Source organism: Hemibagrus wyckioides, linkage group LG27, assembly GCF_019097595.1.
Source record: "Hemibagrus wyckioides isolate EC202008001 linkage group LG27, SWU_Hwy_1.0, whole genome shotgun sequence".
NCBI classification, from domain to species: Eukaryota; Metazoa; Chordata; class Actinopteri; order Siluriformes; family Bagridae; genus Hemibagrus; species Hemibagrus wyckioides.
In genome coordinates, this window is record NC_080736.1 from 13690310 (window position 1) to 13715888 (window position 25579).

Sequence of the window (25579 nt, forward strand, 5' to 3'; positions counted from 1 at the left end):
AGCAATGTTATAAAGAATAGCGGAACAGAAATTTCCACAAAATTATGTGAGAGACTGATAAACCCTGTGAGAATACATTTACCTCAAATTATTGTTCCCAAAGTTGGTCCCTTTATGGTGTACTTATTTGCTTCACACCAGGAGAATGTTGGTTACCTTTTGGGTAAAAGTTACTATATATTGAAATCTGTTCAATTCATGGTGTTACAGGCTTGTTGCAGAATGGAAAAGAGTGCTGAGCAGAATCCATTATCCAAAAGGATAAAAGATGGATAGTAAATAAATAAAGGGATTAAAAATGGATTTGTGATTCAAAATTAGATTCAGACCATGATGAATTACAATGCTTATGTGACATGATTAAAACCAAAAACCAATATAAAGTGTGTGAAAAAATAAGTGTACTCTATAATTCACTATCTTTTGGAACAATAACTTGAAGTAAAGATTTTCTGTTGGAGATTATTATTCCCTCTGATAATTATGCAGAATCTGCACACTTCTGTACAATATTGCTGGTAACATTGCTGGAGAGATGCATTGATGGGCTTATAGAGTAATAAATGGAGAGTAATAAATGTGACTTACACATGTCTTTAGGTTAAAACTCTTCTGAGGTTTAATTTGTAAGAGGTAATTGGAAAAATAATGATCTTAGATGTGTCTGCAGATCACTCTCCACTACTAAAGTGGGATTCAAGTTGAGCTCCCTATGTACGCATTGAATGACAGTGTCCTAATCATAAGTAATACTACCATCTCGAACATGATTGTATGGCCATACTAGCTACCTGTTCATAATAATATAATAACTAACAATGTCAAATATTTTCAGCCTACCACTCCTGCCCAAATATGCCTCTTTTCTATGAACAAAATAAATTTAGATTTTTATAATAATAATAATGCAGAGGACATATTGTTGTAGACAGTAAAAACCAACAATATGTCTCTTCAAAATGTTAAGGATTTTATTGGCCTTTAAGCTTTCTGCAGAGTATGCCCAAGTTGATTTATATTACCATTTTTGATTTGTGTGTGTACATACACTACCGCTCAAAAGTTTGGGATCACTCAAAAATTTTTTTGCTTTCCAGGGATACATACACGAAATTAGTCTGAATAGAAAATATAGCAAAAGACCAGGACATGCTGACATGTCATAGTTATAACTGACATAGACTGTCAGTTATCGAGAAATAATGATTTTGATGGAAATGATGAATGTTTTCTTTGCCTTCATAAAAAAAAACACCTTTTGCAGCAATTACAGCCTGGGCATTCTAGCTGTCAATTTTTCAAGATAATCTGATGAGATTTCACCCCATGCTTCCTGGAGCATCTCCCACAAGATGGATTGGCTGATGGAGTCTTCCTCTGTAGCTGAAATCAAGCTGAAATATGCAAGTGATCCCAAACTTTTGAGCTGTATTGTATGTTGACTGAGTCTGTAGGTGGGTAGAAATGTATATTTAACCAATCTTACATAGAACTCAGTTTGTAGAGCGGAATCATCCAGAGCACGCATATGTAGCTGTGCAGGTGTGAGAGGGTTAGATGCATTTTCCAAGTACTCTTGTGTACTCTGGTCTCGGGGAGACAACAGCGCCCCATATGGCTCTGTGGTACCAGAAGTGCACATATCCAAAGTCAAAGACACATTTGAACCTCTCCTGCAGTGACACAAGAACCAGACAATAGGGTTACCTAGGGGGTTTACAATTAGGGCAAAAATGAAGCACACCTTTCAATCCTATGTTTTTGTTCATCAGGGCCTAAATAACAATTGTGTGGTTCTCAGAAACTTCTATAAACATACAAGTAATCTCACGTGACATGTAAACCCAACAGATTTCTATATATAATGGGTTTTTATTTTTTCATAAAGCAAACCAACATGCAGAATCCATTTTGTCCATTGTGTTTATTTTCTAATTGAAAAAAATTCAAATAGTTTGAAAATTACATTATAAAAGATTAATGTGTAGCAACAACTGCTTCTCTGATATCAAGACTGTCCTTTCTTCATGAGATGGTGTAGACACAGTAAAGTGCTCTAAAATACTACACTGCTAAATTTACACTGCTGTTTTAGGTGCGATTTAGGTTGAGATTAGCTGGTGAGATACACACAATCAGGGCATTGTTATTTAGGCCCTGATAAATAAAAACAAAGAATTAAAGAAGGGTGTACTTTCTTTTTACCTCCAATACTGTACAATGGTGACAAGGCTTAAAGAAATATAAGAAAACCAAGTAATACCCAGTATTTGAACTTTTGACTGCAAATCGAGAGAATGACATACAAACAATATGACCTTTTCAATGATTTGACATTCACAGAATAAATAAAATGGATTTTGTAAATTAATTGTAGAGGTACTATGACCTGTACAAACTGGCACATTGTCTGTTATATAAATACTAATCACTGCATACTTTTTTATAAAATGAATGACCAACAAACCAAGAAATAAAGTGTGTGTAGAATGTGCTTAAAATCTGATCACCTTTCTTGCAGGCCAACTGGTTTGACCTTGAGGGTAGTTGGGTCACCATCTGTCTTCATATCCATGAAGCAATCAAACACAGGTGTCTCAGGAACTGCATCCAGGTCATAAAAATCCTCCTGCTTGGCATCAGTCCACTCTGAGTAAGTAAAGGATGGCTGTCTGCTCATAGATTGGCGACGATCTTCATGGGAACCAGTGGAGTTACAAGGCACCAAAGTTCTAATGCAGAGCAAAGCCTGGAAAGACAAAGTTTATATCATTTGCCTGTTGTGCACATCAAATAGGTTTTCAATGTTAGCAGTGTAGAACTGTAAAACATAATAAAGTACTCACTCCAGTGCCAAGGATAACTACTCCCAGGAACAGTGTCGCTAACAGTGGACATACACACTCAACTCTCCAAATCTCCATCTGTAGACATGGGTAGGTGGGAATTATTAATGGTATGCATTTAATAGGCAAAAAGTTAATTGTTTTATACTCCACAAAAATGGAAGATGGATTCACTTGTGTGCATAAATGGATGTATTTATAGCAAATCTATAGCAAGGGTGCTAAAAAAATTTTCTCTTTTAATCCTTAAGCCAAGGAAAAAAAGAAGGTTAAATAAGTAATAATGGTTGCTGTCTTTGGAAGTACTGTAGACTTTCAGTGTGCTTTTCTACTAACTGAGCACAACAAACAAATAACAAGGTTTTATAAGGCTGTTTTCTAAGGAATTATACAAGACTACTTCTAAAAGTTATCACCAGGATTTGTAAGATGTCCGCACACTGCACCTTACTAACATTCAAACTGTACAACCTACTAAAGGTATTCTGTGAGCTCTGTTTTACCAAAACTGATTCTCTTCACAAGATTTCTTTAGGGCTTGCTTTCTTGACTGGTCACTCATCCACTCTATTGGATATAGTACTTGACATGACACGTGTTAGACAATGAAACTGAAACGCCTGGATTTAAACCACAATAACCTTTTAGGATGGTGTAGGGCCTTATTCTGTAGGCAGTACAGGAAAAATCCATCTTTAAAAATGACAAGTACAAGTCCTGAAAAGTGGCCAAAGGGATTCTGAGCCATTCTTCTTGCAGAACAGAGGCCTGATCACTATGTAATGCTGGTGTAGGAAAATATTTCCTGACTTGCTTCTACAAAACAGCCCAAAGTGGCTCAATAATATTTAGATCTGGTGACTGAGTAGGCCATGGAAAACTTCACTTTGTGCATTAGAACATTATCATCCTGATACATAAGTCCACCTTCATGGTACAATGTTTGAACAATAGAGTGTACATGGTCCTCCAGAATTGTAGTAGTCAATTGGCAGTGATGCGTCCATCCAGCACAAGTAGTCGGCCTAGGATATGACATAATATTTCAGGACAAACCATCATTAATCCACCATAGTGCTTAACTCTGGGCACACAACTCTCTGGGTAAACTGGGTGGTAAACTGTCTGGGTTTCATGGAGGAAACTGGAAAAGTGTCTGCAGCATAATAACATGAGGGAGGTGTGGAGAGGCATGAAGACAATCACTGGCTACAAGACCAGCAGCCAGGTGACGGAGGGTAATACGTATTATGCAAATGAGCTTAATCTATTCTTCAATAGATTTGATGTCAAGCCTCTGATGCAACCCTCCTTCTGCCCCACTACTTGTTCACCAGTTTATCCCCCTCAGGTAGTGGCCACTATTCCAGATTCCTCTGAAACCATCACCATCTCAGTGGATCAAGTGAGAAGGGAACTAAGAAGGCTTCACCCCTCAAAGGCTGTGGGCCCAGATGGAATCAGCCCAAGAATACGGAAGCCTGTGCCTTGCAACTTTGTGGAGTACTCTAAAACATACAACCTACGCCTGCATCTAGGGAGGGTACCGGTTCTATGGAAAACATCATGCCTAGAACTGGTACCACAGGTAGCACGGCCCTGTGCCCCTAATGATTACAGGCCAGTAGCGCTGACCTCTCATTTAATGAAAGCTTTTGAGAGACTGATCCTCAGTTCCATTCAACCCATTCAACTTGTCAAACCATTCCGTGATCCCCTATAGTTTTCCTACCAGCCTCAACTCGGAGTGGATGATGCCATTATCCATCCGCTTCACTGCACCTACACCCACCTAGATGTTTTTCGACTTCTCAAGTGCTTTTAACACCATCCGGCCCACCCTACTGGGAGAGAAGTTGAAGAACATGAATTGTACTCTCATCTGGTTTCATGGATTATGGACTACCTCACCGGACATCCCCAGTATGTCTGAATGCAGAACTGCATGTCAGACACCGCGATCTGCAGCACTGGTGCTCCTCAGGGAACAGTTCTTTCTCCCTTCCTCTTCACCCTGTATACATCAGATTTCAGACACTTGGAATCCTGCCACCTTCAGAAGTTCTCTGATGACTCTGTGATTGTCGGATGTATTCAGGGAGGTAACACCTCGGAGTATCAGACAGCAGTGGACAACTTTGTTACCTGGTGTGAGCTCAACCACCTACAGCTCAATGTTGGGAAAACAAAGGGAACTGCTAGTGGACTTTAGAAAATGCAGAACCCCAGTCTCATTTGTCTGTCCACTGCGGGAAAGTTGAGATTGTTGAGGATTACAAATACCTGGGAGTCCATATTGACAACAAACTGGACTGGACAATAAACTCAACAGCGCTCTACAAGAAAGGTTAGAGCAGGTTGTACTTTCTGAGGAGGCTTGGGTCCTTCAACATCTGCAACACCATACTGCGGATGTTCTACGAGTCTGTGGTGTCTAGTGTCATTTTTTATGCAGCGGTCTGTTGGGGAAGTATCATAAATGTGGCAGAGAGAAATAAACTGGACAAACTTATCAGGAGGGCTGGCTCTGTACTTGGCATGGAGCTGGACCCAGTTCACGTTGTTGTTGAGAGAAGGATGCTGTCAAAACTCCATTCAATCCTGGACCAGTGTGCTGGTTAATCAGAAGAGCACATTCAGCCAGAGACTGATCACTGCCAAGTGTTGTACTGAGCGCTTTAGGAAATCTTTCATCCCTGTGGCAATAAAACTGTACAATTCCTCCCTTTAAGTTTTGGGACATTTTCATGTGCAATTTCATGTGCAATAATCAATAATGTGTGCTATAGTAATTATGGGCCTTTCATGCACATTACAATTTCACCATTATCACTTATTAAAATTATCACCAATTTACAATCCTTGTGTGCAGTATTACAGTTAAACACTACTATTTGTACAGTATTTGGATTTATTTATTTTATTTTACGGTCTTTCTCTCTTATATTTTTATTATAGCAACTGTAACATGGCAAAAAAAATTTCCCCCTGGGATTAATAAAGTTCTTTGAATCTTGTTCACCATTCACATAACTTCCTTTTTTAGAATGTAAAAATATTTTGTATGTTTTGTAGAATCCAGCCAACCAACCTAACTTCCTCTAACCTAACCTAACCTAACTATCTCTGTTACTTGATTTTCTAATAGCAACTGCTCTTCAACAGTAATTATAGACAATTGGCATGAATCCTGTCACCTTTGTGGTATGGACCCCTGTGTTTAATGAGATAAATTGTGAGACACTCTGAATAAGGGTGTCTGCCAAATGGCAGAAATGTAAATGTAAATGTTCAGTGGTAGTCAGCGATAAAACTGTACATGATACATTATGGAAAGTGTGCCCAGCAGACACTAATCTGATTCGATCAAATACAGGAAATTGTGCTGTATCTCAGCTTCTGAAAACCAAAGCAGAAAAGGTCAACTAAAGGTAGTCCAATGTTGTGATGTAGTGCCCATAGTCTTTAGGCAGCTTAAACTTAGATTAAGATAGCTAAAACTGCAAACACAGTCTAAACAAAACAAAGTTACAGACAGGATGGGAACAGTTTATGGTCAGGAAACATTGGTAATAAAATAATTGGTGATGTCAAGAACAAAAATGAAAACAAGTAAACTAGATAATGAAACATGAGGGAAACAGGAAATGACCAGAGAGGGGCAGAGACAGGGCATGAATTAGAACAAAACCATGTAGCAATGTAAACAAATGAAGAACAAAGAGGAACGTAAACAAAACACTTGCTATGTTCTCAGCTTGGAAGTGTGAGGGGAAGATTTCATGACAGAGCGCCCCCTTCCGGGTTCCTGCCCCTGTGGGCAAAACCTCCTAACCAGTCACATTGTATGACAGACATAGTCTCTAAGCAAGGCCATTCATAGTTTCATAGACAGGGCCAGGGACTGGAACAGGGCTTGGAACGGGGCTTGGAACAGGGCTTGGAAGGCCACCATCTTGGCCTTGGCATGGAGTTTGGCTTGGGAGGCAGCCATGTTGGCCTTGGTGTGGAACAAGGCTTGGAAAATGGCTTGGAACAGGGCCATGAAGAGGGCTTGTAAGACTCTGGGGAGAGTTCAGTGCTGGAGGCTGTCTTGTTGGGACCTTTGTGGAATGGAGCTTGGATTAGCTCCACACTGAAGGCCACCCCATCGGCCTCAGGAGAGCTGTCAGCCTCTTTATGAAACAGCCCTGCCAGCCTCAGGAAAGAGCTTTTCGCTGGAAGTCGTGCTGTCGGCCTCTGAAGGGAGTTCTTTGCCAGAGGCCACCAGATTTACCTTGTAATTAGTGATGAATGGCCAACTGGGCGCGTCCATCAGGGTGCCATTAGTGGTTCTTCACATGGTTTAAATAGGGGCATAAATCAAGAACAAATCTGAAAACAGGTGAGTAAGATAATGAAACATGAAACAGGAAATAACCAGTCAGGACAAAGACAGAACATGAATCAAAACAAAAGCAAAATAAATAAACAAAGAAAAATCAGAACATAAAAAGAATCCACACTACACAAACATTTTGAGACCCATGGTACTTTTATGTTTACTGTTTTAATCAAATGAAAATGGAAGCCTAAGATAAGTTTTATTGCACTATTGAAAATGTATCATATTGCAACACCACCATATTGTATTGCATCCTATAAAAATAGAATTTTGTGTAACACACTACTCTATAAGTTGTGTTTGCTTTTTCAGAGGTGTATGCTTATTATACCCCTATCACAGTGCACAATTTTCTTTCCAGTAAAAGTTATGTGATAGTCAATCTAACAACGCAGTATAATTCTGTAAGTATTTACCTGTTGGTCAGAAGACTCTGTACTTGACAGAATGTACTGTAGAAGACCCAAAACTTTATATGCTGCTGGAAAAGCTCTGTATCCATTTAGCATGTAGAGAACCCACAGACCCTGCAAACAACAAACATAAGCAAACAACAATATATTGAGGTGCATTTACTTCCTGAAATATATTGTCATATTGTCATATGTTATATTTACACAACATTCCACTAATATTCCACTAATATTTTAGGTGCCTTTATTAAATTATATCACTGTGGACGCAGATGCATGGCCAAGCACTGGTCTGTGATCAGAAGGCGGATCAATCAGTAAGATTATGGAGCTGTGGTCAATCGCTCTCTCCCACAGTGCATGCAGAAGGGGATTAAAAGGAGGACAGAAAGCAGAGAGGGAGAGAGAGTTAGAATACCTGAACATGCTATGAGCTCGGTGTGCCCATAAGCATGCTTGAATGTTTAGTTTGATGCTGAAAAGCTGGATAATTAAAGCTCTTTTTGCTTAGTTCAACCTTGTCCATCTCCCATTTTCTCACTTCCCTCATCACCCACTCAAGGACTAAACCCTCGCCTCCTGCTCATCAAGATGAGCCCCCATGACAACAAAAGGTTTATGTGGAGCTGTTTAAGTGAGTAGCTGATACATGCTGGTGGCTGGCTTCTGAGCGGGTGGTCTGTCTGTTACCCCTCCACTCTGGGGAAGCTCAATGAGCAGCACAATGTGTGACTGCCACCAATATGCTGGAGTACTCTGACCTCAAGCCATCTTGCAGTGGGTAGGCTGTATCCCAAAACAAAATCATCTGCACTTCCACTCCCTGGTTTTACAAGATGTTGGCTGCCCCTTTGTATCCACCCAGCAGCTTTAGGAACCTGCCGGAACCAGTTGCTGGCCGAACAATGGTCAATGACCTTGTGGCATTGGAACAATTAATCACCTAGCTTCCAATGGGGAGGGGGGGGTGGGTCTAGTGCCACTGCCCTGTGTCACTCACAGAGGCCATCCAGCTGGCGGAGAACCACATGGTGGAATATCCCGAGGCAGACAAGCACCCTTTCTCTCTCTCTCTATCTCTCTTTCCTTCATTCCCGTCCTTATCCTTCTGCTGTCACTCCCTGCTCTCCCCCAATTCCAACGGCCTGGAAACGGAAGCCTATTCCACCAAAACTGGTGTTTCAGACTCGGGTTTTCCTTTATCCCAGGAACAGTCATCCAAAAACACACTCCAGCAGGCATGTGATGAATTGCGAGTAATCGATGGTCAGTGCCTCCAGCTAAGCATCGTGCCTTATTAAAGATAGACTGCACTGAGTGCCAGAGGACAATCATAGAGAAGAAACCAATTATTGGTACTAAAGTGGGTCCTGCCCCTGTGGGCAAAACATCCTCCCCAGCCACATTCCATAAAATCTTCTGAGTTGGGATCCCAAAAGATATCCTGACTGATCAAGGCACTGCATTTATGTCACACACACTGTGCAAGCTGTCCAATTTATTAGGCATTAAATCAATTCATACAAGTGTCTATTAACCACAAACTGATGACCTCATTGAACAATTTAGTAACACACTTAAAAACATGATTCATGAACTTAGTTCTCAAAGATGCACAGAATTAGGTTAAGTGGCTAGAAGCCCTATAGTTTGCAGTACAAGAGTTCTTACAAGCGTTCACAAGATTGTCCCCATTTGAGTTACTCTACAGCTAAAGACCTCACGGTGTGCTAGATATCGTGAGAGAAAATTGGAAGGAGGAACCTCCTAAGAATTCCAAGGCCGGCTGTATGATGGGGTGCCCAGCTAAAAGAACACAAAAAGTTGGTTCGGAATGAATTTCAGTCCATGCCTGAAATGCATGCACTCCAGGAATCACACAGTGCAGTCCAGCCTGGTGGTCTTGATGCCCAAGTCTGATGGATCAGTATGATTCTGTTTAGACTTTAGAAAATTGTGTCTACATTTGATGCTTATCCAATGCCTTAAATTGACAAACATTATAGCATCATTGTTTAGCTCATATTTATTTGACACTAGATTTTGGATATTGGCAGATACCCATGACGCCAATGTCCTGCAAAAAATGTCCTTTTCAGCCCCAAAATTGATAAATCTGATTGATGTACAGCCCCAAATTGACTACAGTGATTGAGGCCTGCCCAAGACCCAAGACCAAAAAGGCAGTGCGACAGTTCCTGGGGCTGGCTTGCTATTATCGCTGGTTTATACCAAACTATTTGAACATCACCAGCTCTCTCACTAAAAAGGAAGACCCAGTCCATGGAGGACAGAGCCATGCCAACAGTTTTTCATTAGAGTGAAGCCTGCACTCTGTGGTGGCCCGCTTTTGCATCCCTCTGATTTCTTTCTCCCTTTCATTTTACAGACCAACACGTCGGACAGAGGCTGGGGGCCATGTCATCCCAAGCGGTGGAGGGCATGAAGTACCCTGTACTGTATATTAGTCATGAGCTCTGAGGGAGACTAAATACAGCAGCATAATGAAGGAGTGCCTGGCCATCAAGTGGATGGTCCTCACTCTCAGATATTATCTGTTGGGATGGGCCTTCATCCTCTGTTCGGACCAAGAAAGATGAAGGATGCCAATGTGCGGACCACTCATTGGTATCTAGCTCTACAGCCCATTAACTTCCAGGTGGTCCACAGGCCAGGTGCACAGATGGCTGTGGCAGACTTCCTTTCCCACCAAGAAGGGAAGATGTCAACTCAATAAATACTTTTCATTAAATTAAAAGATGAAAAAAACAAACAAACAGTGCACTCTGTCATATCCACTAATTAGTACTAGGCAACCTAGGCCCTGCTCTAAATTTCCAGAGAAATTTGCTGATTTCCTTTCAAATCTAATTGGCTTGGAAGAAAATCCAGTAAATGTTAGAGACTTCAATATGAATGCTGATAATCCTTTTTAAAAAGAAATTACACATTTCAGACTTGGGATAACCCTGGATAACTGCCAGGTGTAAGAAAAACTACTGAGACATTTCTACAGATCCAGAACATTGAGACAAAAATAGGTAATTTTAGGCAATGCCAAAAACATGAGAACGGGAACTACAGAGTGAGGAAGCAAAACAAGCAATCAAAAACAAAGGTTTGGTATTGTCAGACATGTGGCATAAAATGGATGAATACTTTTAGAAATTACAAGACATGTTAGGCTTTAGGTAGACAAATTAATCAAACTCAAATTAGGTGACACTAATCATGACAGATTACCAGCAACCAGTGACAATACAGGGGCAGACACAATACATGAATCAAAAATAAACACATGTAGCAACATAAACAAACATGAAAACATGGAAGAAAATGGACATGATCATATAGTACTGAGGGCTTATATGCATGCTGAACAGCTCTGCTTGCTGTGCTTGGCGCAAGGGAAGATAAGGGAAGATAGCTTCCACAATGTTTGTGCCAACATGAAGACCTCTTGCCAAGATGGTATCAAGGTGCAAATTTGAACTTGCTCTGAAGAAAGCTTCCTCTAATAATCACCCACACATCTTTGCTTTTCCAGCATCTTATGCATATTTGACCCCTTGTATAGGTCCCCTTTGTACCAAAACAGCTCCTAAAACAGACCTGTCGAGGCATGGACACAACAAGACTGAAGGTGTGCTATTCAGTAGTATCTGGCAAGACGTTAGCAAGCCTTTTGTTATTGTTCTAGCTTTGATTCTTGCTCTACCCACATATTTTTTTACCTTGTTTGTGCCTGATCTATGCCTGTTTATCAAGTTGTGATTTATGTTAATAAACATGATGCTAACATGAACTTGCATCCTTTTCTAAGTCAAACTACTTTGTCACTAATAGATGCAGTAGGAGAGTTCGACTAGCAGCACGTGATCAAGCTGATCAAAGAGCAACAGAGACAACTTGCCCTAAACTTTCATAGTGTCTTGCTCCAGGTCTTCCACCCATTCACATCACCAATGCCCACCCTGGAGAAAATGGCTGCTCAGCCTGCCCCTGGGAACATGCAGAGTGTTCTGGACCATCACAGTGGGAAGTGGTTGAAATGATGTTCACTGAGTTTTCATGGTGCAATGACTAACTTACAGTGCATTGCAAAAGAATTCACACCCCTTGAGCTTTTCCACATTTTGTCATGTTACAAACTCAAATGCAAATGTATTTGATTTTATGTGATAGACCAACACAAAGTGTCACATAATTGTAAAGTGGAAGGAAAATGATAAAAGTTTTTCAAAACTTTTCACAAATAAATAGCTGAAAAGTGTGGCATGCACTTGTATTCAACCCCCTAAGTCAATACTTTGTAGAACAACCTTTTGCTACAATTACGGCTGCAACTCTTTTGGGGTATATCTCTACCAGCTTTGCACATCTGGAGCGTGAAGTTTTTGCCCATTCTTCTTTGCAAAATTGCTCAAGCTCAGTCAGATTGGATAGAGAGTGTCTGTGAACAGAAATTTTCAATACTTGCCACAGATTCTCAGTTGGATTTAAGTCTGGACTTTGACTGGGCCATTCCAACATATGAATATTCTTTGATCTGAACCATTCCATTGTAGCTCTGGCTGTATGTTGTCCTGTCATTGTCCTGCTGGAAGGTGAACCTCCGCCATAGTCTTAAGTCTTTTGCAGACTCTCACAGGTTTTCTTCTTCTTTGTAGAGCATTCAAGTTCCTCCACACCAAACTTGCTCATCCATGTCTTTAAGGACCTTGCTTTGTGCACTGGTGCATAGTCATATTAGAACACGAAGGGGCCATTCCCAAACTGTTCCCACAAAGTTGTGAGCAGGAAATTGTCCAAAATGTCTTGGTATGCTGATGCATTAAGAGTTCCTTTCACTGGAACTAAGGGGCCAAGCCCAACCCCTGAAAAATAACACCAGAATTTAATGATTTGGAGGGATGTCCCAAAACTTTTGGCAACATAGTGTAGGTCCACCCTTATTCCTCAGTATCCTTTCACATTACCACTCATAATAAAGCACTCAGAGATGTCTTTGTACAATGCTGATTGACTCTGGGATAGCACTAGTCTCTACCAGTCACCTCAGTGATATAACCTGGTGAGAATCTGCAAAGGGGGACTAGTCGAAGGCAGAATTTAGAAAATCTACTGGGCACTATGAATACTGCATCATGCAGTATAGGCACTCTAGCACACACACACACACACACACAGTATTCCAGGGTTTCATCTGAAGGACATGCTGGAAGACATTGTTCAAAGTGTTTTAAATTGACAACATACTGGATTATTCTCCCTTGTATGAGCCCCACATTAACCATGTGCACCAAGTCCGTCAGATGCTCTTATAGCACCAGCTCTACATGGTAAGAGAAGAGGGTGAATTTCACCAATGCACCATTTTCTTCCTGGGTATGTTCAGCCCCATGTGTTCACTCCCATGTTCTTCAGAAGCAGTCAACAGCTCAATGCATCTATAATCCAGGCAACTGTTAGCTGGCTGCTGGTGTTTAAGCTGGCACTGGAGAAGGTCAGACAATGGTTGGAGTGAGTGTAACATCTGCTTGTCATTTTCACTAACCATAAGAACCTTTGTACCTTTGTGCCATCAAGCATCTGAACCCCAGACAAGCCTGCTGGTCTCTATTCTCCCTGAGGTTCACCTTGACCCTATACTACTAGTCAGCCTCTAAAAAACACCAAAGCAGATGACCTTTGTATACTCAGACAAGTCCCAATCTAAGAAAGAGGAGTTAACCCTGCCTAGGGTTAGGGTTAGGGTTACTACTTCATCATGAGACCCATTCAGTGGTGGTTAGATCAAATTACAGCCCATGTCCCATGATGTCTGGTACCCACTACCTGCCCCATAACAGCTCATTGTCCAAAGCTCCCTAAGAACCTAGGTGATCACCGGGCTCATGCCTTTGTTGCATGGGCCATCAAGGGGTTCAGAGCACCCATGATGTCCACAGAGCCTTGACCCCTTGCACTATATGCTCAAATATGCTACTTCAGCTGCCAAAACCTGTGCTGTTGCCCACACACCGATATAACTGATCCCACATATCCCTAGAATTAGACAGACCAGCCCAATTCATGCTACACTACAATTCTAGTAGTCCTAGACTGGTTTTCCAAGTTCCAACACCTCATTCCGCTCTACAATCTACCCTCTGACTCTGCCACAACCAAGCTATTTTCCAATCACATGTTCCATTATTTTGGTATCCCTGAGAATAATGTGAATGATCAGGGACCCTAGTTCACCTCAAGGTTGTGGGTTGGTTTACCAACAGCCAGGCTGTTTTTCACTTGTTTTTTGTTTTTAAACATTGCTCTGCCCACATTTTTATATCTTGTTTGACCTGTGCCTGTTTATGATGCTGTGATCGTTTTGGATTTTTCTGTTTATATTAAGAAACATCATGCTAAACTTGATGAAAAAACCTGCATCTTCTTCTCTGGATGCTAAAACTCTGCATCATCCAAGTCTCTGTTCTAGCATTGTGTCTCACAATGAATCCAAATGGTGTACTAATTTTCTTTTGGAAAATATAAATTTTTAAGAAATATTTAAGACACCTTTAGTTATTTCCTAAAATTTTAGGTAACCATCTAACTTTCCTAAACAACACTGCATAAAGCCTTTTTCCTACTTTTATATATATTTTTTTATGTAAGTATATAAGGCAGCTGTGAGCGAGGACAAAATAAAACTAAATAAAACAAAAATAAATTTTATTTTTAAAATAATGGATAGACTTTCCTACTTGAGTCATTAGTAGATTTCAAGATATTTCAAAATGCTAGTAGGGCTGGTCTTTAAATCATAAATATCAGACAAAAAAAGTTCTAAAATGTCTAAGATTTGTATAAAATGTTTGCAGACTCACTGTAACTTGAGATAGTATATATAGAAGTAGATATGCTACAGCTGTAATGCTTGCTCTCCACATTCTCCTCCACAAAGATGTTGGCAGAGGGCTGGGTGTAAGTGAGCCTTCAATCTCTTCTTCTGTTAGCATGTCTTGTTCATCAGGAAGCTCTGCCATGCTGCACCTCATCCAATTTCCTGTAAGAAATATATAGTCAGTTATAGAAGCTAAACATATGTACAGAGAATGCATTCTTCTTTATGGCTCACAGTATAGCAGGAATGTATGAGAGTTAGGGAAGATGCAAGTGCAGATTTATTACGCAGTTTATTAGGAAGTGCAGACAATCCAAAACACTTGGCAATGGCAAGGCTGGAAAACAGACATGAAAAACAGACAGATGTGTGATACCTTCACACATGCCATATGGAAGTTCTCGGTAATGTCACTTTACTATTCACACAATGTTTCTGTCATCAACTTCTGTTGATTCCCTTACCTAGCACATTCAGTGATTTCAGTATAGCAGTGCTTTATCTTTTTCATGATATTCTAAATTGTTGTATTGGCTGTTCCCATTGTTTGTGCATTAGCTCTTAATGATATTTCCTTTTATTTCAGCATCAGAATTTGTGCAATGCCTTTAACAGTGGATAATGTCACAAAGCCAGAGTTGATGGTGGAAAAAACATCCTGAGGTGACATGAGAAAGAAACCTTGAAAGGAACCTGACTTAAAATCAAACCGATGCTCATCTGGGTGACACAGGATAGTGAGACTATAAATAATGCCCTTCTATAAATGTACTACATACTCAAAAGGAGGCAGCATGTGCTTGAGCATCAGCTAAGCAGAAGAGTTAAACTGGAGGGGATGGGTTGAAAGGGCAGATAAGTAGAAAGCCGGCCAAGAGCTGACAGACACTCCAGAAGCTACTGCTGTGTAACACATCAGCAGTCTCCTGTCCATAAGGATGTTCAGGAGTACCTACAAGCGCCAGTCATTAGTAAATTTCAGAGGCAAAAGCATATGCAGTGGATGCAGTGGGAAGTCCAAGCATGAAACAATCCACCCATTCCTGGGACAAATTAGCCAGAGTTTTAAACATTAGTATGAGAAATTACTGTAAATGCAGAAGCTGCAGTAGCTAAACATGATGTGGAATGTGCACAGAAGCAGAATTTCTTCCACCCTTGCTGGGGATTCATCTCAACTGCTTCCCCTTCCCCTTCTGACAAGACCAATTGATGGTCAGCAAATTCAGCCTAATTCTGTTATCTCAGCCATATTTTTAGTTATTATGTACAAGTTATATCTAGTGACACAGAACATTTAAATTAAATAAGCAATGACCCAGTTACTGATACGAAAATGCTGTAAGGAACCTCTATTCCATGTGGCTAATAATCCTATGGCTGGACATTTGCGGCTGGATAAAACCCTAAACTGTCTAATGGATTGTTTTTACTGGGCAGGCAGTTCAAAAATGACACTGTTCAAAAATGATGTGCAGCATGTCACAAATGTCAACTGGTGAATTGATATGGAATTCGTTGAGCCATTAAAATGGACTACAACAGGGTGTGGCTTTGTGTTAGTTTTAGTGGACTACATAACATGATATCCAGAAGCTAAGCATCTCTGCAGTATCTTAGCTCACAGCAGCACTCTTCAGTGTTTTTCCAAAGATTCTAAACAAGAATCAAGGATCAAGGAAGGTTTATTCTCATTCCAGAACATGAAAGGGAATGAAAGTGAATACTGAGGTCCCAGTGATAGCAGCCGAAAAATATACAACTTTGAAAAAAACTATAAATATAAAACTATAACTGTAAAATAGTTAGAAAGACTAGTAATAGTAAAGAACAACAGAAAAATGTAATTAGTAAACAGTACAATCAGTGGATAAAACAGTGTACTTTAAGTTATTGAACATGCTGGGTCTGTAGTCTGGAAGTTATTGATTTATTGCACATGAAATGTCTGTTGTGTATGTTATTGCACATCAAAGCAAGCATAAAAATTGTTTAGAGTATCATGAATAGACGCGTCTCTATGGCTTTTAGTATCTCTGTTGTTGTAATCTGTGATTGTCTTGATGCCTTTCACATGCTTTGGGGGTCATTGGTGCAGAAAATACTTGTATTTTTAATGCATATTCGGATTTGGCTCATTGTATGCCTGCAGTCAGATTCCTCCTTGCAGCTATTAGTGCATCTGCATCACCTGAACACAGAGTCCTGGGCTCTCAGAAGAGCTCTGATCTCAGCAGTCAACCAGAGTTTCTGATTAGGGTGGACAGTGATTGTTCTAGTATATGTAACATCATTCACACACTTGCTGATGTAGCTGGTGACAGATGATGTCCATACTTATCCAACTCTCCATCGTTTGTTACTGCATATATTAAGACCTGCCAGTAAGCAAAGCATTCCTGTAGCACAGAGACAGTGTCATTGGGCCATACAGTGATTGTCTTTTGTGTTGGTTTCATTGTTTTCAGAGCATGGTAGTAGGAAGGAACTGGAAAAATGTGATATGATCAGAAAGTCTGAGATGGGGGCAGGGGACTGCTCTATAAACTCTGCATCTATTTTTGCACATGTGGTCAAGTGTGTTTTCTCCCCTGGTCGCTATTGAGATATGCTGGTAAAACCCAGGTGTAATGACTGTCAGGCTGGCATGGTTAGAGCATGACTGCTTCAGCTTGCCTTTGCTGGATGCTCAGTAGCTGCATCCTGCCTAGTTCCGATTTCAGATAAGATGGAAGATTCATATCTGTCCTGCTGTTGAGTTCCCAGAGTTCAAATGGAGTATAGCTAACAGTCTTTCACACATGCTTACATTCACATTCACTTACATTCACACTACAAAAATAACAAAAAATGGTGGCTGAACCAGGAGCTCAAGTAGCTGCTGCAATCCTGTGTGCCACCATCTTGGACAAATTCACTTAAATGCTTAAAAATATGATGTAATATGATTGTAAGTTGTTCATGATGACGCACAGAACTGGTATAAGTTGACTGAACTTACACAAATGGTCAAGAATAGAAATATACAAGAGGTTCCACAAACCTTTATGTGATTTTCTCTGTGGGATTCCCCTAGGCAACTTAAACATTTTTAGAGAAAATTGTGAGGAAGGGCCTTCCATCAGAAAAATGAAATTCAGTACATTCTAGACCCAAAAACAAAACTGCACACCTTAAGTCACCTAACACAGGAGAATTTATGTCATGGTCCAAGACTGACAGTCCTGTCTGTATAAGAGGGGTACTCAGCTATGGGAATTTGCACTATGAGACAAGGTACTCATTTTACCATATTACTCACAAAGTGACAAGGACCTGTTGAGCTCACATGACAAGTCAGAGAAATCGACTATGAAGCTAGGCAAAAGGATAGATGCAAGGCACTTTAAATAAACCATGGAGAGTGACAGTTCCTGTGACTCTGGGAACTGGGATTGGGGGTAAATAAATAAAGTGCATCCAATTGCACCTCGGTCTCCTCAGAAGACCGCCTCTCACCTTTCCAGACAACACACATTGCCAGGGTATAAGAGGAATATTCTGATGTGTTTTATTTCTCCCCTGCCCAGTTGCATGGACCTCACGCAACAGCACATTGACACTCCCCCTAGATTGGTTGTAGCTGCATATACTGGTTACCTGTACACAAACGAGTGGTTTGGGATAAACTCAAGGCTAAGGTGGACATGGAAGTAATCGGGTCTTGGTGTCGGTCTGTTTTTTGTGTGGACTACAATGGACTTCAGTATGTAAATTTGATGTATATTTGATGACTCCCAATGATTAACTGCTCAAGCAGTTAGTTGTTGCTCACTTTTACTTGAAACTGGAATTAACCAAGGAGTATTAGTAAATTCCCTTTACTCCAATATCTCAAGAAAAACATAGACTTTTCCACTTGGTTTTTTGTTACACTAATGTGTCAGCCTTCCATTTGGGTTTCTTAGCACTGAAGTGATGTTTACAGAATACTCTGCCCACAAAATTTATATGCACTGTTTGAGCTTGCAAGACACAGACCCGCAGAGTGTGATGAGTGTGATGGAGCAAAAGCTGCAATTCCAGGACTGACCTCTTTTCTCTTGTTGTTTTGATTTGTGGGAGAGAATCCAAACAACCCAGTTCACCAAAACTTTCTATACCCCTGATCCCTCCAGATCTGCTCCTTTACCTCAGAAAAAAAACTATAAACGAATGGTTTTACAACACAAATATGATTTCTGCCTAAACTTAAACACTTGACTGGGTCTGAGTATTGAAAACAAATTTGGAATGCTGTTTCATAACTCTGGTGCTCTGTAAAAGAAAGCTCTGCCCCTAACTAATTAGGGCCCGAGCACTGAAGGAGCAAGGCCAGAGGCCTTGCACCGTAGGTGCGGAAGCCCTATTATTTTCGTTAGAATTTTATATATGTAGGGCCCGAGCACCAAAGGAGCAAGGCCAGAGGCCTTGCACCGTAGGTGCGGAAGTCCTATTGTTTTCGTTCGAATTTATGTTTTATTTATTTTTATTTTTTTTATCAACCTTTCGGGGCATTTTGGACCCCTAAACATGCTCAAAAACTCTTGAAAATCAGCAGACAGGTTGGAATCTGCGGCCATTGGGACGTCACTGTGGCTCGGCCCTGGGCGTGGCACACACCTGTTACAGCGCCCCTGGAACATCTTGCTGCATACCTGATACACACTTGCACGTATCCATGTACAACTTGGTACACACTTAGATCTCATTGAACTGAACTAGCAGCAGGAAGTGTGTCACTTTTTGAAATCTCTAATATTTTCTCCCTTACTTTCACCTGATTTGGTTCAAAATCAGTCAGAATAATGACAAGACATGGCTGATGTGAAACTGTGAAGGAATTTTTGATACCTTGAATCGTGTTACTATGGTGACGATTTACATGAGAACATAATAGAAGAAAATGAATCTTCTCATATCTTACGAGTGGAAAGGCCTAATGTTCCAAAATATTTTCCATAGAGAGTGTACATGTTTATGAGAAAGGCCAGTGTGGCTGGTCTCCAGGCGTGGCACAGGGCTGTCACAGCACCCCCTGGAACTTTGTCAGAAATATAGCTGCACAGCTCATATTCACTTGGACGTATATGCATGAGAGCCGGTATACATTTAGTTCTCATTGAGCTAAATGACGTTCATCCACCTGTCATGGGATCTGCTTAGTTATTTTGGGATGTTTGAAAAACGCACCCAATGGAATTTGATATACTCCTCCTAAGGGATTTGTATGATTTTGTCCAAACAGGGTCCAATATGATCTGAAGACATTGAGGATCTAAAGTTTATAAGGGATTTTTGATATCTCAAACGGTTCAGCCGTGAGGAGCCCTTAAACTTATGTTGAATAAAAGGAAACAGGAAGTGGCTAATAACTTCGGTGTATATTGTGTGATGTACATCAAACCTCAAATTTATGTTAAGAGAAGAAACATGGACATGACTACTGTCAGTGTCAGTAATAGCGCCACCTACTGGCAGCAGGAAGTGTGTCACTTTTAGAAATCTCTAATGTTTTCCCTTACTTTCACCTGATTCGGTTGAAAATCAGTCAGAATAATGTCAGGGCATGGGTGATGTGAAACTGAGTGTGAATGTGAATGATGTTGCTATTGTGAGGACATAATAGAAAAATATTAATGTTCTTATATCTTAACAGTGGAAAGCCCTAATGTTTCAAAAATTTTTAAATAGAATGGCTGTGAGTGATTCTGCTTAGTTTCATGATTTTGTGATGCTCAAACGGCTCACAACATATTTTTACATTTATCAGTCCATTGACTAGTCCATTTTCACCTGACTCCTGCAGTACTAGACTATGTCCACTAGAGGCTCTTATCCCGTTATTTTAATTTTTTTACAATATTGCTTCATTTTCACAATTCATGTATACAGAGTCAACCAAAAAATGTATATACACTTCAGTAAAAGAAAAATAGTATGATGTACATAATATTAGTATAATATTAATAATATTATCATAATATTATCATAATATCATCATATAAATCAATCTATAACGTACAGCAATAAATTTAGTAATACAATATTTAAATCCTGAAATGTGTATACATTGTATAAATATATACATTTTTCTGGGTGACTCTCTCTCTCTCTCTCCTCTCTCTCTCTCTGTCTATATATATATATATATATATATATATATATATATATATATATATATATATATACACACTATATTGCCAAAAGTATTCGCTCACCCATCCAAATAATCAGAATCAGGTGTTCCAATCACTTCCATGGCCACAGGTGTATAAAATCAAGCACCTAGGCATGCAGACTGTTTTTACAAACATTTGTGAAAGAATGGGTCGCTCTCAGGAGCTCAGTGAATTCCAGCGTGGAACTGTGATAGGATGCCACCTGTGCAACAAATCCAGTCGTGAAATTTCCTCGCTCCTAAATATTCCACAGTCAACTGTCAGCTGTATTATAAGAACGTGGAAGTGTTTGGGAACGACAGCAACTCAGCCACGAAGTGGTAGGCCACGTAAACTGACGGAGCAGGGTCAGCGGATGCTGAGGCACATAGTGCGAAGAGGTCGCCAACTTTCTGCAGAGTCAATCGCTACAGACCTCCAAACTTCATGTGGCCTTCAGATTAGCTCAAGAACAGTGCGCAGAGAGCTTCATGGAATGGGTTTCCACGGCCGAGCAGCTGCATCCAAGCCATACATCACCAAGTGCAATGCAAAGCGTCGGATGCAGTGGTGTAAAGCACGCCGCCACTGGACTCTAGAGCAGTGGAGACGCGTTCTCTGGAGTGACGAATCGCGCTTCTCCATCTGGCAATCTGATGGACGAGTCTGGGTTTGGCGGTTGCCAGGAGAACGGTACTTGTCTGACTGCATTGTGCCAAGTGTAAAGTTTGGTGGAGGGGGGATTATGGTGTGGGGTTGTTTTTCAGGAGCTGGGCTTGGCCCCTTAGTTCCAGTGAAAGGAACTCTGAATGCTTCAGCATACCAAGACATTTTGGACAATTCCATGCTCCCAACTTTGTGGGAACAGTTTGGAGCTGGCCCCTTCCTCTTCCAACATGACTGTGCACCAGTGCACAAATCAAGGTCCATAAAGACATGGATGACAGAGTCTGGTGTGGATGAACTTGACTGGCCTGCACAGAGTCCTGACCTCAACCCGATAGAACACCTTTGGGATGAATTAGAGTGGAGACTGAGAGCCAGGCCTTCTCGTCCAACATCAGTGTGTGACCTCACAAATGCGCTTCTGGAAGAATGGTCAAAAATTCCCATAAACACACTCCTAAACCTTGTGGACAGCCTTCCCAGAAGAGTTGAAGCTGTTATAGCTGCAAAGGGTGGACCGACGTCATATTGAACCCTATGGATTAGGAATGGGATGTCACTTAAATTCATATGCGAGTCACGGCAGGTGAGCGAATACTTTTGGCAATATAGTGTATATATATATATATATATATATATATATATATATATATATGATCTATTTCATTACACCCAAACTGTCCCTTTTGTCCTTATATAGTTTAGAAGGAAAGTCAGTTTTTGTTTTGCCATCAGTGGACTCTGCTGTGATCACTTTCAGTACACACAAATTGTCACTCTTGTCCTTTTGGTATTTCCCCTTTTAATGCATGTATCCACTGTGCTCACTGTGCCTGGGCGGCGATGGCACCGTGTAGTGATGGCCCATAGTGCGAGGGCCCGTCATTGCTGCTTGCAGCTATATTGTATTGTATTGCAGCTTGTTCATCCACATACTGGGGCATCCAGACAAGACACTGCAATAATCAACCTACAGGTAACAAAATCATGAACTAGTTTTATGTATAGTGCAGTGACTTATTTTAGCGAGATGTCTATGATAGAAGACAGGTAATTTACTGCTGCTGATACAATTCAAAGGCAATCGAGAAATATGTAGTTAGAAAGCTTAAAGAAACGTTTATAAAAAAAATGCAGTGGATGTAAACTGAATTTTATCGAACACCAAACCTTATTATGCATAGAGAAGTCTTTGGAAGTCATCTATAAACAGATAATAGTCAAATAAGACATGAGCCAGAATAGGCCTGTTCCATTAACTACAACATTTTCTAATATGTCAAAGAGAATAGTAACAACCCAAGCAAGGGAGACAAAACCCTGATCAGAAGCCAGTAGTAGACCATTTATGACTTTAAACAGTGCTGTCTCTGTGCAATAATAAGGTCTATATCCTGACTTATAGATTTCATGAATGTTATTTTTATATAGGCTACAACCTTTTCTAGAATCTTGGAGGTAACTAGGAGCTTTGGCATTGACGTATAGTTTGATAGCTGACAGGGGTCAAGGTCAGGTTTTTATAATTAGGAATCACTGCTAATTTAAAGTTTTTAGATACATAGCCAATGCTAAATGAACAATTGAATATTTATTATTTATATATATAATTTGACTGCTGCTGGTATTATTTTTTTTAAAACCTAGAAATCAAGATATTGATTATTTTTATGCAGTTATATTGTTATCTACATGGTTACCTTGGAAAAACTACTCTAGCCTTGATCTGGCCCAATCCTTTCACAAGATCTGTAATCAATCTGACCCAGCTCTGCACTTTAAACAGCTGCTTATATGAGGCATATGTGAACCAGATCCAGTAGCTTTATTGGTAACCTAGTGCTAATAAATGCTATATTTAAAAGTTTTGACATTATTTTCCCAAAACCATATGTATACCAAGTGTTAACATAAAACATTAAAATAAAGAATCAGAGAAACCGTTCATATATTTAAAAAAAAAAAATCCAAGGTGTTATTGCCAGAAAAAAAGTTTTTTCTTAAAAGTTAGGCAGTGAGATTATGCTATAACATAACATTTTGTGCTTAAATCAGGGCCACAATCTAATTAACAAAACATTATATTCAGTAATGCACACAAAAAATAAGTCTACCCAGTCAATTACGCTAATTATTTACAGGGCCATAACCTTGCTACTCCTTTATTCAAAGCATTAATTGTTGGAGACTTTAATATTCATTTTGATGCTCCAGATAGCGTGTAAGAACAGCAGTTGTGCCCATCTAGGGTAGTGGTTAATCATAACATAATAGATTCCACTCATCATATACTAACATTCAAATTTAATATTGTAAATATAGTCACAGTTCCACAGTCTGAAGTTATCCCAGTTATCACCACATCTCATTTAAAATGTGTCACCTTGTTCAAATGTCAAAATGTGTCAAATACATGCACTTTACCATGTTACAGTGTCAAATGTACATTCACATCTGCTAATGTATAGAGGTTTATAAATAGTCTCCCAGAGTTAGCAAGCAGGATTAGATCTCCCTCTGACCCCACAGAACTTCATCAGGTGAGTGAGTCATTGTTTAGGCACACTCTAGATAATTTAGCGATTAAATTTCACTTATAAGAAAAATGAGTAGAAAGAATAAAACTCTCTTGTAACACACACACACACACACACACACACCTTAAAACAGTCCAGTAATCCCTTGACTACATGCCTCTTCAAACATGTAGATGAGGTGATATGAATACATCACTCATATCCTTTTTACACTACACTGGTTACACTGATTATGACATGCTACTACTTGTCTCACAGTACCTGTAGGGAATGGAATCCACTAGATCCCTGAAGGTGTGCTGTTGTACCTGGCACCAATATGTTAGAAGATCCTTTAATCCTGTAAGTTGCGAGGCGGGGCCTCCATGGATAGGACTTGTTTGTCCAGCACATCCCACAGATGCTCGATTGGGTTGAGATTTGGGGAATTTGGAGGCCAAGTAAACACCTCAAACTCGTTGTTGTGCTCATCAAACCATTCCTGAGCCATTTTTGCTTTGTGGCATGGTGCATTATCCTGCTGAAAGAGGCCACAGCCATCAGGGAATAGCGTTTCCATGAAAGAGTGTACATAGTTTGCAATAATGCTTAGGTAGGTGGTACGTGTCAAAGTAACATCCACATGGATGGCAGAACCCAAGGATTCCCCGCAGAACCTTGCCCAAAGAATGACACTGCCATAGTGCACTCCATAGTGCATCCTAGTGCCATGTGTTCCCCAGGTAAGCGACACACACGCACCCGGCCATCCACGTGATGTAAAAGAAAATATGATTAATCAGACCAGGCCACCTTCTTCCATTGCTCAGTGGTCCAGTTATAATGCTCACATGCCCATTGTTGGCACTTTTGGTGTTGCACAGGGGTCAACACCCATGGGCACCCTGACAGGTCTGACTGCGATGCACTAGCAATTTTAGCAATAGTAGCTCGTCTGTTGGATCGGATCACAGGGGCCAGCCTTTGCTCCCCATGTGCATCAGTGAGCCTTGGCTGACAATGACCATGTCGCCGGTTCACCACTGTTCCTTCCTTAGACCACTTTTGATAGATACTAACCACTGCAGACTGGGAACACCCCACAAGAGCTGCAGTTTTGGAGATGCTCTGATCCAGTTGTCTAGCCATCACAATTTGGCCCTTCTTCAAACTCGCTCAAATTCTTACGGTTGCCCATTTTCCTGCTTCTAACACATCAACTCTGATGACAAAATGTTCACTTGCTGCCTAATATATCCCACTCACGAGAGATCTTTAAGGACAGAGATCTTTATAACCATGAATAGCATTTTTTACACTCTTGTTCTTATAGCGCCTGTAACCATTCAAGGGAAACATCTTCTCTGAGAATTTATAATCATGAACACTAACTGGGATACTCCACTTTCAGCTGAATAATTTGCTGGCTGGAAGGCCTGGAAGGACTGCAAAATTCCTGAGAGAGTCCTGAGAGTCCTGAGTGCAGGTGACATACAGTAGATCCTGTTTTCAAATCATTTGCTGTGAGTTTCTAGCCTGTGTTAGCATTTAATTAATTTATTTTTCCTTCTCTGCAATTATTTTGCACTGCTTTCATTTGTAATTTTTTTCACTGCTGACACAGTTAATCTTTTTTCAGAGAACGCTTTTGTTTTCTGTCTAAATACAGCAAGTGGAAGAAACCCA

At 40.3% G+C, this 25579-nt stretch overlaps 1 protein-coding gene across 8 annotated transcripts in view; it reads right to left on the reverse strand.

Annotated features, from left to right (window-relative positions):
* Positions 1–25579, reverse strand: part of ptpn5 (protein tyrosine phosphatase non-receptor type 5) — a 68120-nt gene that overhangs the window by 31416 nt on the left and 11125 nt on the right. For 5 of the 8 annotated variants that reach the window (XR_009203844.1, XM_058382296.1, XM_058382295.1 and 2 more), the window contains exons 2-6: positions 14516–14694; positions 7647–7757; positions 2847–2924; positions 2511–2749; positions 1487–1673 (exon numbers count right to left, since the gene is read on the reverse strand). Coding sequence is in view for 7 of the 8 variants with exons in the window: in XM_058382295.1 (XP_058238278.1) it covers positions 1487–1673; positions 2511–2749; positions 2847–2924; positions 7647–7757; positions 14516–14694 (794 nt within the window). In the remaining variant the exon portion in view is untranslated. Of the gene's footprint in view, positions 1–1486; positions 1674–2510; positions 2750–2846; positions 5461–7122; positions 7221–7646; positions 7758–14515; positions 14695–25579 lie in introns of those variants that run through there. The other 3 variants (XM_058382301.1, XM_058382299.1, XM_058382300.1) reach the window with 3 other exon arrangements.